The sequence below is a fragment of the Acomys russatus genome, chromosome 5, assembly GCF_903995435.1.
Source record: "Acomys russatus chromosome 5, mAcoRus1.1, whole genome shotgun sequence".
Lineage (NCBI taxonomy): Eukaryota > Metazoa > Chordata > Mammalia > Rodentia > Muridae > Acomys > Acomys russatus.
Window position 1 is genome coordinate 20806372 of NC_067141.1, and position 19298 is coordinate 20825669.

General features: G+C 44.6%; 1 protein-coding gene across 1 annotated transcript in view; it reads left to right on the forward strand.

Annotated features, from left to right (window-relative positions):
* Positions 1-14427, forward strand: part of LOC127188802 (scavenger receptor cysteine-rich domain-containing protein SCART1-like) — a 49036-nt gene extending 34609 nt beyond the window's left edge. Inside the window, 11 exon segments of the mRNA XM_051145102.1 lie at positions 5087-5401; positions 10463-10768; positions 10907-11098; positions 11101-11183; positions 11185-11224; positions 11297-11611; positions 11688-12002; positions 12284-12346; positions 12424-12737; positions 12999-13022; positions 14182-14427. Coding sequence (XP_051001059.1) covers positions 5087-5401; positions 10463-10768; positions 10907-11098; positions 11101-11183; positions 11185-11224; positions 11297-11611; positions 11688-12002; positions 12284-12346; positions 12424-12737; positions 12999-13022; positions 14182-14427 — 2213 coding nt within the window.
* The last annotated feature ends 4871 nt before the right edge of the window (positions 14428-19298 follow it).

The window sequence follows — 19298 nt, forward strand, 5'->3', positions numbered from 1 at the left end:
AGGGACACTTAGGCTGTTTCCATGTTCTGGCTATTATGAATAAGGCTGCTATGAACATGGTTGAACAAATTTTCTTGTTGTGTGCTGGAGCATCTTCTGGGTATATTCCAAGGAGTGGAATAGCTGGGTCTTGAGGAAGCCCTATTCCCATTTTTCTGAGATAGCACCAGATAGGTTTCCAAAGTGGCTGTACTAGTTTGCATTCCCACCAGCAATGAAGGAGTGTTCCTCTCTCCCCACATCCTTGCCAGCATGTGGTGTCACTTGAATTTTTGATCTTAGCCATTCACTTACCAGGAAACTGGGACAGAGGGAGGACATCCTATTGAGACTCTAAATGAGAGAAGCATGGGAGAATAGCAAAGTAGAAGGATCCAGAGGGTCCTAGAAACCTACAAGTAGGACATTATGATAGGCAGATTTGGGCCCAGGGGTCTCGCTCAAACTAAGGCACCAGCCAGGGACAATACAGGCGGTAAACTTTAAACCCCTACCCAGATCTAGCCAATGGTCAGAACATTCTCCACAGTTGAGTGGATAGTGGGATATGACTTTCTCACGTACTCTGGTGCCTCACATTTGACCATATCCCCTGGATGTGGAGACCTGGTGGCACTCAGAGGAAGGAGAGCAGGTTACCAAGAAGAGACTTGATACCCTATGAACATATACAGGGGGAGGTAATCCCCCTTAGGAACAGTCATAGGGGAGGAGAATAATGGGAGAATGGGAGGGAGGAAAGAATGGGAGGATACAAGGGATGGGATAACCATTGAGATGTAACAAGAATAAATTAATAAAAATATTTTTAAAAAATCTCTCTCTCTCTCTCTCTCTCTCTCTCTCTCTCTCTCTCTCTCTCTCTCTCTCTCTCTTTCTCTCTCTCTCCCTCCCTCCCTCCCTCCCTACTTTCTATCTATAATCTTTCTCATCTCTCCTTCTTCTGTATTGACCTGTCTCCCTCCTTACAAGTCAGGAACCCCTGTTCCTTTTCTATTATCTTCCCTTTCTGTAGTGTGTGTGTGTGTGTGTGTGTGTGTGTGTGTGTGTGTGTGTGTGTGTGTTTGCCTGATTTGGGTATTACAGTAATATTGATTTCATAGAATGAGTTTGAGAGTGATCTGTCTATTCCTATTTTTAATAATTTTAAGGAGTATTGTTTGTATTTCTTTGAATATCTGGAGAATTCTACTGTGAATTCATCTGGACCTGAGCCTTTTGTTTTGTTTTTATTTTTGTTTTCAAGACAAGGATTATCTATGCAGCCCTGGCTGTCCAAAACTCACTCTGTAGACCATGCTGGCCTGAAAGAACTCAGAGAACTGCCTGCCTCTGACTCCTGAGTTCTGGGATAAAGGTGCATGCCACCACTGCCTGGCCTTTGAGCTTTTTTTTTTTTTTTGCCAGAAGGCATTTTATTCCTGTTCCAATCTCCTCTCTTGTTATACTTCTGTTTAGACTATGCTCTCTTCTTGGTTTAACTCTGGTAGTTTGAGTGAATCAGGAAATTAATGCATTTTATTAAGATTTTCCAATTTATTGAAACAGATTTAAAGAAATACCTTGTAATATTCTGAATTGCTATTGTGTCTGTTGTGATGCTTCCTTGTTAATTCCTGATTTTGTTAAGTTGGGTCCTCTCTTGTTTTCTTTTAGTTATTTGCACCAAAGTCTGTCTACTTTGTTTATCTTCTCAATGAACGATCTCCTATATTTATTTTTTGTATCATTTCATTGTTTTTTAGTTGCTTCTTTATTTTTATTATTAATTTATTCATATTACATCTCAATGGTTATCCCATCCCTTGTATCCTCCCATTCCTCCCTCCCTCCCATTTTCCCCTTACTCCCCTCCCCTATGACTGTGACTGAGGGGGACCTCCTCCCCCTGTACATGCTCACAGGGTATCAAGTCTCTTCTTGGTAACCTGCTATCCTTCCTCTGAGTGCCACCAGGTCTCTCCATTCAGGGGATGTGGTCAAATAAATATGGGGCACCAGAGTTCGTGTGATGAAAGTCTTCACTAACCAGGAAACTGGGACAGAGGGGAGGACATCCTATTGAGACTCTAGATGACATTTCATTGTTTTTATTTCATTGATTTTTGCTTTGATTTTTTTCCTTAGTATTTCTTGTCACTTACTAATTTGAGCTTAGTCGGGTTTTATTTTACAGGTTCATGAGTTACATCATTAAGGTATTTATTTGTGCTCTTCCTGACCTTGTTTTTGAGACAGGGTCTTTCTACATATACCTGGTTGTCCTGAAACGACCTATGTAGACCAGGCTTGCTTTGAGCTCTCAAAGATCTGTCTGCCTCTGTCTCCCAAGTGCTGGGATTAAAGGTGTACACTAACATGTCCTTCCTTTTATTTTATTTTTACTGTATGTATTTATAGTAAACTTCCCTCTTGAAGGACTGCTGAATCCTAGAGATTTTTTTTCTCTTCGTTTGCACTTAGTTCCAAGAATAATTTCATGCTCTTTTCAGCCCATTCATTTTCAAATGTTTAATCTACATGAGGTTATGCATCTAACTAACATTTTGTTTTGTGTCAGTTTATGTTTTATTACATAATTGTCAGATGCCATACCTCAAATTATTTCAGGCTTTCTTATCTTTAACATTTGTTTGTGTCTCAGGATATGGTCTATTTTAGAGAAGCTTCCATGTATTGTTGAGTAGAATTTATTTTCTTTGGTGTTTAGATGGAATATTTTGTTGATTTCTGTTACTTCCACTTGGAGTAGGATGTCATTTAATTCTGGTGTTTCTCTATTTTTTGTTCAGGTGACCTATCTACTGTAAAATGTGAAATGTAGAAATCAGCTATTATTCTGTGTCTTTAATTCCATTGATGTGCTTTGTATGAAGTTGAGTGCCTCAGATTTTGGAATAAGTGTGTTTAGTATTGTAATATCTTCTTGATTGGTTGATCCCTTGATTAAAATGAAGTAACATCTTTTGATTAGTTTTAGTTTAAAGTCTATTTTGTTAGATTTCTGGATGAGAACAAGAAGAGAAAATATGTGGAATACCTCTTTCTCTTTGATCTCACTTGTTTTGAAAAAATTTCTTATCTTTTCACTTTAATGTGCTGTTTATCTTCAAAGCTAAAATGGGTTGCTTATAGACACTAAAAAAAATGAATTTTTCTTAATCATTTAGCTAGTCTGTGTCTTTTGATTGGAGAATTGAGGCTATTCATATTCAAAGTTATTATTGAAAGCTATGTGTTGATTACCGTCATTCTGTTGTTGTTTTGCTGTTTGTATTCTTCGTATGTATTTCATTAATTAGACTTCATTTGTCTTCTTTCTAGAGTCTCTTGATTGTGCCTTTAACTCTTTTTCGTTAGAAGAATTACTTCCAGTATTTTGTTTAGCTTTTTTTGTTGTTGTTGTTGTTGTTGTTGCTGAATGTGAATTTTTAAGGAATTTTGTATCGTGGATGTTTCTCTTTTTCCTTCAATCTTAGAAGATATTTTTCTGGGTACAGTTGTCTAGGTTGCCAGTCATGATCTTTAATAATTTGATGTGCCTTGCTACATAGTATTCTGGCTTTCTGAGAGCCCATTCAAAAATAAGCTGTTATTTTGTTATGTTTTCCTTGATATTTCAATTTTATGATGGTAGCTTTTAATATTTTTCTTGATTCTGTATATTTAGTATTTTGATTATTATATACCTTGGGGAGTTTCTTTTTGGTTTTGTCTAGTTGAGGTTATTGGTGTTTTTTATATTTGTGTGTGTACAGCTTTCTTTAGTTTGGAAATGTTTTCTTCTATGATACTGCTAAGGATCTGGTCTATGCCATTGTCCTGGGATTCTTTTTCCTCATTAATGCTTATAATTTTAAAAAAGTAAGCTTATAAAAATAATCCTGCATTTTTTGGAAAATTTTCTGCGTTTTAATTTTTTCATATTCTTTGTTTATTTGGTCTAGATCCTCTGCTTTATCTTTGATACCTGATATTCTATCTCCTGCTTTATTCATTGTATTTAATAAGGCATTCCGATGAGTTTCAATATTTGTTTTATTTTTGAGAAGTAAACAGTTTTTATTATGGACTTGGTACTGCAAACGAGCAGTTTGGCAGATAATCAAAGACGAGAAATGGTGGGAAGCCGTGTAGAAGGCCAGTTCCTAGCGGTAAGCTGTTTGTGTGTGGACCAGCAGCTGGGACACCTAGAAATGGGGTATTCTATGTGACTGGTTAGAGATGCATACTTATTTTTCTCTTGTTGGTCCCAAATTGAAAGCAGAAACAAATACAGAGGCTGCCAATTATTGATCATACCCTGGCCATCTGAGGCCAGTTGCAGAAGTTATTGCTTATCTTCTTGGATTGCCACAAGAGAGCAATCTAGCTTTCTGAACTATGTCCAGCTGGATTTCGTAACTGTCTGTTCTTTTTCTTTCTTTGCTTGTTTGTTTTCCTCTTTGTTCCATTGCTGTTATTAAAAATGGATTCTTTTGTCATACAATATATCTTGATTATAGTTTCCTTCTACCAACTCCCCCAAGTTCCTTTCCACCTCTCCTCTCCAGATCCACTCCCCTTCTGTCTCTCATTAGAAAAGAACAGGCTTCAAGGGGCCCAGTGTGGTGGCGCACGCCTTTAATGCCAGCACTCGGGAAGCAGAGGCAGGCTGATCGCTGTGAGTTCGTAGGCCAACCTGGTCTACAGAGTGAGTCTAGGACAGCCAAGGCTACACAGAGAAACCCTGTCTTGGAAAAAAAGAGAAAAGAACAGGCTTCTAAGAGTTTTTTTTTTTTTTAGTGGCACACCTTTAAAGATTTTATATGTTTATTTATTTAGTATACAGTATACTATTAAGACAATATTTATGGTCAGAAACTGTGTGGGTTTCAAGACTCAAGTGAGGTGTGAAGGGAAGTTTCAGAGTCCTTGGTCTATAGGTCTCAGAACTTGCCTTGTAGGTCCAGATGAAGGCAAGTTTCCTGTCCCCCTGTACCATTCCTCATAGGGGACTGGGTGGCAGCTATCAGGTCATTTCACTCCAATGACCTGCATGAAGCCTGGCCTGACCTCAGTTGCTTCACCCAGTGTCTGTCCTCAGGTCACGTGGAAGCCCAGCTGCTAGGTGGTACACACCCCTGTGAAGGACGCCTGGAGGTTCTTCGAGGACTCACCTGGGGCACCGTCTGCTATGATGACCTGGACCTGCCCACGGCTCATGTGGTTTGTCGGGAGCTGGGGTGTGGCACCGCTGTATCCATACTCGGGAGTTCCCACTTTGGCCATGGATCAGGACCTGTGTGGACAGAGGCCTTTCACTGTGTGGGCAATGAATCACTGCTGTTCCATTGTCTGAGGGAGCCTGGACACCAGTGTGGCCATGATCAGGATGCTGCATTAATCTGCTCAGGGCAAAGTGAGTCAGGTCATAGTCTAGAAGGGTGTGGGTTGGTGGTAGCAGGACAAACAGTCCCAGTGATGAGCTGTGATGACCATGGATGGACAGCTCTGGGGGGTGGTGCTCAGGACCTGTGCCCCCTGTCCCAGAAGCTCCAAGACTTTATTTTGATGGTTCTCTCCTTTCACATGTTTGTTTTCCTTTTCTACCTTTGGGGAAATGACTACTCAGCTTTACCAAAGGTTTTAGAATAGGGGTCTGACTTTTGGGTGGTGGTATTGATGGTTTGGGATATTCTGTGTGGCAGACCTTGTTGGCACATGCCCCCTAGCCTCACCATGTCCACTGTTTCCCTTTGTGAGGAGGTTCTTTCGTTTGCATAGTTCGACTTCACTTCATTCCAACCGGGTTTCTGCCTTGTGCTTTGCATTGGCATCACGTCTAAAGCTTGACTGCGCATGTCCAAAGCCCTGCAGCATCACCTCCTGTGTTCTGTTAGGACGGCTGTCCTTCAGCACGGTGTCCAGGGCTAGGATGGGCCTCAGGTTCACATCTGCTTCTGATGAGTGGAGTACTGACTCCATGTGAGCCCTGTGGATGTGCTGTTTCCTCAGCACTTTGCTTGAGACATTATTCTTCCTACATGAGCAGCCACTGCCCCCTTCTCTCACAGCAGGCCATGCGCGTGTGAGATGATGTCTGCACCTTCCATTCTATTCCATTAATCTCAATGTCTAGCCTCATGCCACAGCACAGAGCTCTGGTTCATGTAGCTTTGCTGTAAGTTTTGAAAGAGGAAAACTTATGTGGTTGCTTATATGGTTGTGAGTCTTTCAGAATCGTCATCTCTATAAGAATACTAGGATTAACTTTCTAACTTTCCAAGCAACTACTCGGGTTCTGATAGGGATGGCATTGTGTCTGCATACTTCTCAGACCAAGTCCTCAGCCCTTGATATGAGGCCTGTTCCTCTCTATGTAGGTTTTGCGTGATTTCTTTCTTTTTTTTAAATTTTTTTTATTAATTTATTCTTGTTACATCTCAATGTTTATCCCATCCCTTGTATCCTCCCATTCCTCCCCCCCCCATTTTCCCATTATTCTCCTCCCCTATGACTGTTCCTGAGGGGGATCAAGTCTCTTCTTGGCTACTTGCTGTCCTTCCTCTGAGTGCCACCAGGTCTCCCCCTCCAGGGGACATGGTCAAATGTGAGGCACCAGAGTACGTGAGAAAGTCGTATCACACTCTCCACTCAACTGTGGAGAATATTCTGACCATTGGCTAGATCTGGGAAGGGGTTTAAAGTTGATTTCTTTTTAAAAGAGGCATATTACATAAAACATTTTCTGTGTCTAGTTAACATGTACTGAGTGTCTGTGTTTAAGGAGTACAGTCTGACATGGCAATACATGTTATAGCATGCACTGGCCAGGTCAGGGTAACTGGAGTATCTGTCACCTCAGACATAACTTCTTTGTTGACAACAGTCAGCCCCGTATCCACTAGCTAGTCTGAAATCTTCCACAAGTTCTAGTCAACCATGTGAGAGGACATTCTACGTTCAGTAGTTCCCTAATCCACAGTCTCTCATCTCCCCAACCCTCCCTTCTTGCCCCTAGTGGGCAGCGTGCGGTTCTGCCCTGCCGGTCTCTCAGCTACTCACATCTTCCTCATGTGGATGAGAACTTGTGTTTTGTGTCCCTGGTGGTTGATGTATTTTGCTTAATGTCTTCTTCAAATGGCAGAATTCAGCTTTTCCTTGGCTGAATTACCTATCATTTTGCACGCGCGCGCGCGCGCGCACACACACACACACACACACACACACACACACACACACACACCATGCTTTCTTCATCAAGTAATTCTTTAAGAGATACCTCGGCTGACTCCACATCCCACTGTGAATATTGCTGAAATAGACACATAAGAGTCTTCGTCTTTTCCACATGCCCTCAAGTGCCTTTGGCTAGATGCCCAGCAGCAGGCTGTTGACCTGTGTTGCCATTCTATTCCAGGGTTTCTTAGGTAGCCCCACATTGCTTTCTTACTAATTCTTACTTACTAATGCTCATCCACACAAACATGTTAAAGTTCTCTACTTTCCTCGCCCCAAGCCTTATTCACTATTTTTCATGTTCTTAGTAATAACCACTCTAATCTGGGTGCATATCACCATTGTGCTAACTTTCCTTGAGGAAGTAGCATCAAATGCCTACTTATCCCAGACAGGACACTAGCAAGTCTAAGTATGGGGGAAAAAAAATCAAAGGAATATGAACAGATTGGAACCAAACAAAAGCTGAATCTTAGAGTCCCACTCTCAGGCAACGTTCCACTGCTTATGTACTGTAGTATCTCCCAAGGTCATCTGCAAGTGGAAGGAGGACAGCAGGTAGGAGTAAACAGTGGTCTCCCAGGTTAGACTCCTACGAGCCTTTCTTTGACCAGGAAGAATGGATAAACCCATTTCTGTTACCATGGACCTGGTCACCACTGTTTTGATTCTGCTCATTAGCAGCTATGGCTACTGGGACATAGTAATTTCCACTCCAAGATGGTATCATGTTTTACCTAGAGGGAAAAAACTTCATACAAAATGACACCGATTTACTTAGGCTTTTGAATTCTTCCTCACATGCTCCCTCCCTCCCTCCTTCCCTCCCTCCCTCCTTCCCTCCCTTCCTCCTTCCCTCCCTCCCTTCCATTCTCCCTCACTCCTTTTCTCTGTCTCCCTTTCTTTCCTAATATTTTATGAACCTTGGGAGGGGGATATGTCCATAATTCTTATCACATAATTTGATATGCTGTGATTTTATTTTCCTTTATTTTACAATTCATTCTAAACATTAAAAAGATTTATAGTTTATCCATGTGCATTTTACATTTTCATCATTATTTTACATTAAATGATTTGTATTTTTTTTACTATATTTTGTATTTGTTTCACTTACCAATAAAAGTTGTGCTTTATCAAGTGATGTTTCACTATTTCACAGCTTTTCCTAAGACCATTTATGGTCTTGTTATTGGTTCTGAACATCTTCATGGGTTTTAAGAGAAATCACAGTTCACCTTATTGTAAATCTCCAGAATGTTGCAAGTCACTTACCTTATTGCTGGCCTCAGGATATCTGACAGTTTGATTATAGTTTTTTTTTCTTTTTGAGAGAAGGTTTTGCCGTCTGTATGTAGTCCTGGCTGTTCTGGACCTAACTCTGTAGACCAGGTTGGCCTTAAACTCACAGAAATCCACCTGCCTCTGCCTCCCAAGTGCTGGGATTATAGGCCTGTGCCACCGTGCCCAACTAATACATTTCTTTCTTTTTAGAATCTCTGTGTTTTATTTGAAGGTTTCAATTTTGCAATATTTGGTCTTTATTATTTTTACTTTATTATTTATTGATAATAGAGTCTTCTCTCATATAATACACCCTGACCACAGTTTCCCTTTCCTTCACCCCTCCCAGCTCTCCCCTCTCCTCCCCTCTCCCCAGATCCACTCCCCATTTGTTTCTTCTTCAGAAAATTGCAGGCCTCCAAGAGATGACAGCCAAATTGTATCTTTGTTATTTAGTATGAAGACTTGACATCTGTATTATGCTATAGGATGGCTAAATCAAGCTGATTAACTCTTACATCACCTCACATAACTAACATTTATGTGTGGTGACAACAGTTACAATCTGCTTTCATTAATTTTATTGGGATGAATACAATGTTACTAACTATAGTCAGATGTACAATAGATGGGACTTGAGAGACTTGTGGCCTTTTGATCAACACCTCTCTAATCACTCCCAGGACTCTTCCAGAACCAGAGCCCTTGATAATCACAATTCTACTTAGAATCTGTGAGCTTGATGTTTCTTATGCCACATGTAAGTGAGGTCCTGTGTTAACTGCCGTTCTATCCCCAGCCTGTCAACTACCATGATGTGTTCACATTCGTCCATGCTGTTGAACATGACAGACTTTCCTGCACTGAAGGATAAGTGACACGTCACTGGGTATACACACCACAGTTTCTCTATTTATCTTTGAGAGGTGTCTTTGACTCTTATGAGCAGTGACCAATGTAGTTGTTTGAAAAACACACTCACCGTCTTACCACGCAGTGTTCACCAGTGGCTTCGGTACACTTCAGTGTGCAGCTTTTTAAATGTCACCTACTGGATGCATGCACAGCTTTCATTCAGGAATTTTTAGTGAGATTTACTTAAGTATTGGTTCTACCCTTTCCTTTGCCAAGATGTTATTCATAGATTCATTGGTCTGTTTAGAGGTACCGCAGAGCTCTCCAGAGCACTGATCATTTAGAAGAACACCAATGTGTTTACCTTCATGGTGCTTGGCTCTTCTGTTCTGCCTACATCTACTCTTGAATCCCTGCAGCCATTGCTCTAGAATCAGACGCTATCTACTCAGGCTCTGCTGCTTCTCTTTGGTTCACTTCATCCTCTTTGCCCGTTTGTTGAGCTTCCATTTACAGAGATATTGTCCATCGTCCTCACAGTTCTTAGTTCTTCTTGTGTGCCCATTCGCTTCGAACAGACTGAAGACATCAAGTCTAGGATTGCAGAGACCCTTTTTGTGTGATATGTGGCTTCTGGAATTTCTTTTCATAGGCAAACGGTTATTGAGATAATATGGAGACCAGGAGGGGGAAAAACCCTATTCTTTTGTAGACTAATTCTATGTTGTATCCTACTGACTAGAATCCAGGCCACTGAGTTGCCTATTGCTCATGCCTGCTTATGTGTAGCCAACACTGAGGGCATGTGTCTTACTAGAGATGTCTCATACCAAGTTCTGAGAAGTTTGATGTTTCCAGTTTTCCTAGCATGATCCCTGAGTTAGGGAGAAGAGAGGTGTGGGGGTAAGAGGATTTGGGGAGGAAGAAAGGCCAGGAGACTGGAGTTGCCTAGCTTTCAATACTTACATACAGTAAAGATATTCTCCTGCTCAGTCTTCGTGTGCCCAGTTTGACTATGTCCTATGTATAAGGAACTCACATTGTGTGTGGGTGTCTGCAGCTCTGAGTTTGGGAGGTGGCACTGATTCCAACTCTCCTTTAGAGTTCCGACTGGTCAACGGCAGCAGTAGCTGTGAGGGCCGCGTGGAGCTTTGGGTACAGGAGTCCTGGCAGCCCCTCTGTGCTGCCCACTGGGACTTAGCAGATGCCACGGTGCTCTGCCACCAGCTCAACTGTGGTTATGCAGTGGCCACACCCCAAGGTGGCCATTTTGGAAATGTGGAAGCTCCTATCTGGACAGATGTGTTTCACTGTGTGGGGACAGAGCCCCACCTGCTGAGCTGCCCAGCAAGCACCTTAGGGGCCCAGACATGTGCCCCGGGAAATTCAGCCTCAGCTATCTGCTCAGGTGAGTACAGGCAGCCTTGAGACTGAGAAGAAGGTAAGCAGGTCTGGTGGACAGAAATGTGAGAGGTTTGGAAGGGTAAGGAAGGCGCGGGTGGTCCCTGTGATGGTCCTCTGCCCTTCAGAGTTTTCTTCCTGTCAGGTGCCCAAAATGCACTGCGGCTGAGGGATGGACAGAGCCACTGCGATGGTAGAGTGGAGGTTTTCCTTGATGGCGTATGGGGGCGTGTGCTGGACAATGCCTGGAACCTGTGTGATGCTGCTGTGGTGTGCAGGCAGCTCGGGTGCGGAGAGGCACAGCAAGCCTATGACGCTCCGGCTCCAGTCCTCAAGACAATCCTGTGGGGCTGAGCATGGTGCACTGCTTGGGCTCTGAGACCCACCTGACCCAATGCAACGTGTCAATGTCTATGCTGGTGCAACGCGGGAACACTGCGGGACGCAGGTGTCATGTGCTCTGGTGAGTGCGGGGCATCCACTTCCTCAGCCTTGTTCATGTAGTCCAGAGTGCCCTGACTGGATCTCTCCGCAGGGAGCTTGCATGTGCGGTTGGTAGCGGGCAAGAACCGCTGTGCTGGGCGTGTCGAAGTGTTCTATCGGGGCACATGGGGCACCGTATGTGATGATGCCTGGGACCTGCAGGACGCCCATGTGGTCTGCAGGCAGCTGGGCTGTGGCCACGCCCTCAGTGCCCCTGGGGCGGCTCATTTTGGAGCAGGAACTGGGCGCATCTGGCTGGATGAACTGGGCTGCCTGGGCGAGGAGGCTGCTCTGTGGGAGTGCCAGTCAGGAGGCTGGGGCCAACAAGACTGCGGGCACAAGGAGGATGCGGGCGTGGTCTGTTCAGGTGGGTGCCACAGGTCCCATTTGATATGTCCAGCCCTCCCTAATTCTTCCTGGCTGACTGGCCCCTCCATCTGCAGAATTCACTGAGGTGAGGTTGCAAGAACACAGCCAGCCATGCACAGGACGCCTGGAAGTTTTCTACAATGGTACCTGGGGTGGTGTCTGCCAGTCCCTGAGTGCTGCCTCCCTGAGAGTTCTGTGTGGACACCTGGGTTGTGGATCCCAGGGGCAGCTGTTGGCCAGGCCAAGGAACTCATCTAAGCTGGAGACTGTCTGGTTGAAGTCCATTCAGTGTAGGGACAAGCATGACAGGTCCTTGTGGCAATGCCCCTCAGCGCCCTGGGACAGGCATTCTTGCACCAGTGGAGAGGAAGCTTGGTTGGTGTGTGCAGGTGAGCTGTGCTGTGGGTTTGAAAAGGTGCCACTGACACTCTAGGCTGGGTGTGGCTCATGTGGAACCATCCCAGGTTCCAGTTGCTTCCTGCTTCTCCTCAAGATGGCTCACAGGGGGAACAGTGTGTAGAATTCTCAGGCTTTGTGGATATTCTTTGAAACCCAGAGATTCTCTTTCTCCAGTTAGGGGGAGACAGAAAGCACACGGAAAAGAAAGTATTTCTTAGATTTTAGGTTCCTGAGCTGGTGGCCTTGGAATAATTCTTAATTTTCCATGCAGGAAAGACAGAAGTTTCTCAGGATATAGAGCAGATGTCCAACTGCTCAGCTCTTAGCTGCCCAGGTAACTCTCCCTCCATAAGGATCCCAAGAACCCTTGACCCAGAAAGCATCATTAATTGATTGTCCACCCCTTTCCAGAGGAAGGTGCAGTTCGTGTGTTTGGGGGTGAGGATGGCTGCTCTGGACGAGTGGAGCTCTGGCACAGAGGTTCATGGGGCACGGTGTGTGACGACTCCTGGGACCTGGCAGATGCAGAAGTTGTGTGCCGGCAGCTGGGCTGTGGCCCCGCCATAGCTGCCCTGCAGAATGCTGCCTTTGGTCCTGGTTCAGGGCCTATATGGCTGGATGAAGTGGGATGCCGAGGCAGTGAGAGGACTCTGGGAGCCTGCCAGACCGAACCATGGGGGTACGGAGACTGCTCCACAAGGAGGATGCCGGTGTGCGCTGCCTGGGTGAGTGAGGCAGCAAGCAGTAGTGGGAACATTACCAGATTGATTTTTTGGGGAGGTGGGCTAGTTTCACCCTCATTCTGCTCAGACAAATTCTTGAGCACAGAACTTCAACATTCAGGGTCCCATTGGTGACCCAGGGACAGGCTGCTACCTCAGTCTTGTATAGCTCCTACCAACCTACTGGCTGCCACCCTCAAAGTATAGGCCCATCTGTGCTGTTGAGGGTTGTTGACACTTCTCCAACCTCTGTTTCTTTTGCAGCTATCCCTGGGACCATGGCATCAGGTAAGTGGCTCTTTGTTAATCCTTTTCTCTTCTTATCCGTCGTTACCTGGACAGCTGGCAGTGGTACTCTTTTCTGACCTTTCTTGAGAACCTCTGAGACCACATGCCATGGGTGCACCTTCTGTATCATGTGTGAACCCGGGGGGACTGGACTTCTAGTCTGTGGTGGAAACTGCTTATCTCTCCTGTGCCTGCTGGATGGGAAGTCATAGGGGACCAAACTGCCAGGTCACCAGCAGCCACTTCTAGGAGCCTTTAACTTGGGCATTGCATGATTTTACCTGACTATGCTGTATGCCATTGGATAGCACCTCTAGAGCAGAGGTGAGGGAAGCCAGTGATGACACTCACATGGACTTTCCCCCTCTGTTAACCTGGGCCTAAGCACTGGGGCTCTCTTTGCTAGGGCACCTTTCCCTGTAAAACACAGATCGTCTCATGTGAGCAGCTACCTGTCAAAGTAACATTGATGCCAAGCTGTCCCGAGCTGCCCATGGGGAGGCTGACATCATCCGTGTTCATCTTCAGCAAGTCCCAGGCAGTGCGGGTACATGGTAGCTTACATTCTTTACCTGGTTCTGCACTCCACAGGCAATTCTCTGGCTCCTCCACCTGTTCCTGAGGCCTGGACCCTGCCTATAACTGCCTCCATAGTCCTTGGCTGCCTCCTGGGCATAGTTCTTCTGGCCCTGACTGTTCAGTGGTGTCACAGCAGAGCCATCAGCATGGGTAAGGAACAAAGATGTTGAAACAGGAGCCTGGTGACATTCCAGCCACCACAGGCCCCCTCTGATCTAATTACTATCTCTAATGCTCGCAGTCCTTCGTGATAGCCAATCCTGAGTTAGTATCTGGAGATCCCTGAGTTATTATGGTCTGGAGGAGCCTGGGTTTGTCTACTGTGTCTCTCACCATCGCTTGTGCTCTCCTGAAGTGAGGTCCTTCAGAGTTGATATGTGGAGCCAGGACCAACAAGTCCTGCACAAGACCTTTGAACACTGTGTGTCCTGAGAAGTTGGTGTCCCAGTGATGGTGCCTGTGGTCAGAGGCTTTTCCCTGTGTGTGGGTTCTCAGCATGCACAGGAGCCGCAGGAACCAGAGATAGTGGATGAGCCTTTAGCTGTGCTTGTTTTGGAAAGTTCTGGTGTGATCTCTGCAGGTTTTGGAGCAACAGGGCAGCCCTCAGATGCTGTCTATGAATACATTGAAACAGTCCCTATGGATGAAACAGCAGAGGAGCCAGCAGCATCCCAAAAGTCCAGTGCAGGATGAGGATTATGATGATGCAGAAGAGCTCAAGGACAGCCCTGGGGAAGATGTGGAGGCTAGGCAACTGCTGAGCCTGATTGGTGTGTACCTCTGTTCCCTGAGTCTGGAGCATCCTTTGGCTGTTCTGCTCTCATAAAGGGGTTTCTTTTGTGACCATTGCTAGCATTTAAAGGATCTGAGATATGCCTTCTCTGAGTCCCAGGCCCTCACTTCTGTTTTTGGTTTAGATTGCTGCCCTTTTAAGGATGGTCTTCAGAGCTTTCTGCCGAGTGGACATGTAATCAGCTTGGGCTTGGCTCTTCCTTTGGGCCCTGTCTGAGTTGTGCATAATATCCTATTAGCACCCATTCCGATGTCTGCCAGAGAGATTTGAATGGCCTGGGGAGTATAGGTTTAATGTAGTAATCAATTTCACTGTCACACAATCCATTTTCTCCAGTCATAGTCCACCCTGCTGTGGCTGTGCTCTGCAGCAGAGAATTGGAAGCTGGAGGTGGCTGGTACTTAGGATTCCAGAGGTCACAAATGGGTCTCTCTCTCTCTCTCTCTCTCCTCTCTCTCTCTCTCTCTCTCTCTCATCTCTCTCTCTCTCTCTCTCTCTCTCTCTCCTCTCTCTCTCTCTCCTCTCTCTCTCTCTCTCCTCTCTCTCTCTCTCTCAATGTAGATGGGACTGCTTGCTGCCGGAATGCTGACGTTGATGCGAAGCTGAGATGGAAGACTGCTGACCCCTATCTCAGCACCAGATGACCTGCACTGGCCTTGAGGTCATATATCTGTCCAAAGACTATAGTCTCTCCTGTTCCCATTTAACCAGACTGATATCATTAAAATTCTGTAAATTTATAATTAATTGTCACTCCTCCTTAAAGCTGTCATCACATTCAACCATAAAACTGTTCTTTTCTGAGCCTCGGTCACTGCCTCACCTGACCTGGACTTCACTCATGTGAGCAGATTTTGTGTGTTTCCTACCTCTCCTTTTTATTACAGTCCTTGTGAGAGACAACTGTCCTCTGATAGCATAGATGATAATCTTCTCCTGTCACTGCACTCATGACTTGCTCCCAGCATATGACGGATGGGATACTGATGCTGTGACTAACGCCTAATGACCATGTTTTCAGAGACAATGTCTTAGTTAGTTTCTATTGCTATGAAGAGACACCATGACCATAACAGCTCTTATAAAAGAAGGCGTTTAATTGGGACTTCTTACAGTCTCAGCGGTTTAGTCCATTATCCTCATGGTGGGAAGCAGGTAGGCAGACATAGTGTTGGGGAAGTAGCTGAGAGTTCTATATCCAGAAGGCAGCAGGAAGAGAGAGATACTGTGGGCTTGGAAGGGCTTTTGAAACCCAAAATCCACCCTCAGTGACACAATTTCTCCTGCAAGACCACACCTCCTAACCCTTTCAAATAGCACCACTCTCTGGTGACCAGGTACTCATGGGGCCATTCTCACTCAAACCACCACAGACTAACACAACCATCTGTCTTTATCCAGGCACCATCTACAGCCCAGGCCAACCTAGAGCCATCTTCCCCACCAAACCTATCACAACCTGCCGGTGACCATTGCTAAGGAACTGAGGTTGAGTTTGAGATCTCTCAGAAGCTGGGAACTTCAGACATCGCAGCTTCAGAACTCCTCCACTGGCACTCTGTGCAGCTTTTATTCCAGAAAGCTCAGAGTGAATCCAAAGCAGGGACAGACTGATGAAGAACAGGAAACTTGAAGTAGCAAAACTTCTGCTGTAGAGGATTTTACTACTAAGCTCACTTAGGAATACGGGGTCACACAAAGTAGAATTTAGCTAAAGGAGCACTGCCTCCAATGTGACTGGGAGATAGTAGTTTTACTGACCAGGCTTCTTAGAAATCGTAGGAAGGAACATTCTGTGTCATAGTTGGAGTTTAGGGTTGCCGAGAAGGTTTTGCTAATGTTTGTTCACCAAGACTGACCTCCATTAGGCTCCAGACCCATAGAAAGGAGACAGCTCTGACTCACAGGCAGCCATTAGCCCATCCTCTTATCTAAGAACACGCCTCTGAGGGGCAGCCTAGGGTCACAACCACCATTAATCCTGGTCTGTCATTAAATACCCCGAGCTTATATCATAAAGAGCATAATTCTGCCATGTGGGTAACAACTGTAAAAGAACAACTCAGGTGCACTTAAGAAGCAGTTCTGGCAATATCTTTGTTGTGTCCATCTCCCATTTGCCCAAGTGTCCAGACTTGCAGTTTTCCTGTCTATTGGCCAGGAATCACCCTTCATCCTCTAGGAATGCCCCTTAACCCTCCACCAAAGGTCACCCACCTCAGGCAAAGGCATCTAGTTTCTAGGCAATCCAGACATCCACTATCAGCTCAGACGCCCACCCTGCTGACTGTCATACAAAATCTGCTTGGTGCTCTTCTCCCTGCCTTGCCCCCTTCCCCCAGATAACCTCAGCAGTTCGGTCTTAAATAAACCTTTCTTTCCACTCATGAAGCAGTCTAGTTTGGTAGTTTCTCTGCACCATCACTTATAATCTCTAAGTGTGCATAGTAATTTCTCTTTGGGAGGGCATGCTAATTCTATAAGAACAGAAACAATGAAAACATACAGAGCACACCTCACCACTTTACCAGATGGGCTCAGACACAGGAGGTCTCACAGGCACATGAGGGCTGTTTTCACAATACCCTTGAGCATGCAGTGCTGGGGATGGGATAACATCTTGCCCAACTGTGTGCTACTGCACAGCTCCCACTGTACACTTCACTATTGGCAGGTCCAAATTCTGGCAGTTAGACAAAACCCAGCACTCTTAAGGAACTTATGAAGCCAGTTCCCCTCTACCAAAGCCAGTTTCCCATATCACTGGCGAAAGGGAAACATCTTGCTCAACACATTGCTCGGGCAAGTGGAGGCATTCTTTCTCACAGTTCTATGAGAATAAAGTTTACATAGCAGCATAGTATAGGAAAGTCTATATATACAGATTATGCAAATGGACCCACAATTGCATTTTCTTTTTTTTTTCATTGATTCTATTTTTTATTATTTTACAGTTTTGTGTACATTTATATTTTTATTTTTAAAACATCCTTTTACTTTTAATTAAATGTATATATTTGTATCTATGTGAACATGTATAAGTGAGTGAAGGTGCCCACAGAGGCCAGAGGTCTCAGGTCCCCTGAGCTGGAGTTACAGGTGGGTGTGAGCTGCCCGGCCTGCATGCTGAGAACTGAACTCAGGTCCTCTGCAAAGGTAGTATGCCCTCTTTTCTTTAAATTTTATTTTATTAATTTATTCTTATTACATCTCAATGGTTATCTCATCCTTTGTACCCTCCTCCCATTCCTCCCCCCTCCCATTTTCCCCTTACTCTCCTCCCCTATGACTGTGACTGAGGGGATCTCCTCCCCTTTATACGCTCATAGGGTATCAAGTCTCTTCTTGGCACAACTGCATTTTCATATCCTCCTCCATCTATAGCTCATGCCTCTGATCACCACAATGCCAAATCTATGAAATGTTCTGGGAGCACCTACGTTCAGATCACTTTCATGGCCACATCTTTCCAGGGACATGTGTTTCCTGGTACCTAATCTAGGCTACACACGGAACAGGGTACAGATGTGTGTCAGCATCCGCAGTCTAATACATGTGGGAACTTTTGAAATTATGGTGAGCAATGGATTCTTTTGATGTCCTGTTTCAGTTGACTCATGCAGCATTATGGTAGAGAGTCAAACCTCCTGGTGTTTCCTGGAAAATGGGCCTCCTTGGTCCTGGTTGAAGGTGACTCTGATGGAGTTTTGAAGGATGATGCACTCTTCTGAGTGTCTTTAAAGATGAAGGCCAGTAACCTTTTCTACGCATCTGAGATTGAGTTCCTAGACAGCTTCTGAGTGGCTTGACCATACAAGTGTTTGCTGTGATGGTTCTGGGGAGCCTGAGTAGAACTGAGTTTTGGAACTTCAACTGTGAGATGAAATGGTTCTTACTAAGTCCCTATGAGCCCCTTTTCTTGATGTTTAATCTAATAAGTGAGCTGAATTGATATTTATTTTCAATTGTTTAAGAATGTGAAATTACATGTGAGTTGTGACAGTGTATGAACTATATGTATTTGAGTGTGATCAAGGGTGTGTGTGTGTGTGTGTGTGTGTGTGTATGAGAGAGAGAGAGAGAGAGAGGAGAGGAGAGAGAGAGAGAGAGAGAGAGAGACTTGATATTTCAAACAAAAACTAATAGAAGAGAAACTCAATACTTATCTAAGGGAAATTCCACCAAGAGGACATTGCAATTCTAAACATTTATGCGCCAAACACAAGGTCAACTCGGTCTTTAGGAAAAAAACCCACTAACATAGCTAAAAACTACATATTGCTCCTTATATAGTAATAGTGGATTCCTTCAATATCCTACTCTTATCAATAGACAGGTGAAAGTAGACAAAACTAACCCAGACAAAACTAAACAGAGAAATGCTGGAGTTAAGTAATATCATAATCAAATGGGCTTAATAGACATCGACAGAATGTTTCACCCAAACATAAAAGAATGTTATTTCTTCTCAGCAGCACATGGGGCTTTTTTCAAAATGGAGCACACACATGGTCACAAAGCAAATATCAACAGATATTAGAACATTGAAATAATACCCTGCGTCTTTTCTGACCACTATATATTAAAGCTGGATCAACAGCAACAGAAACAACAGAAGTGGTGGTACAAGCCTTTAATCCTAGTACTCAGGAGGAAGAGGCAGTGGATCTTTGTGAATCTGAGGCTAACCTGGTCTACAAAGTGAGTCCAGGACAGCCAGGAATCTATCACACAGAGAAACCCTGTCTTAAAAAAACCAAAAGGGGGAACTCTGGTGCCCCGTATTTGACCACGTCCCCTTGAGGGGGGAGGCCTGGTCGCACTCAGAGGAAGGATAGCAGGCTACCAAGAAAGACTTTATATCCTATGAGCATATACATGGGGAGGAGGTCCCCTTCAGTCAC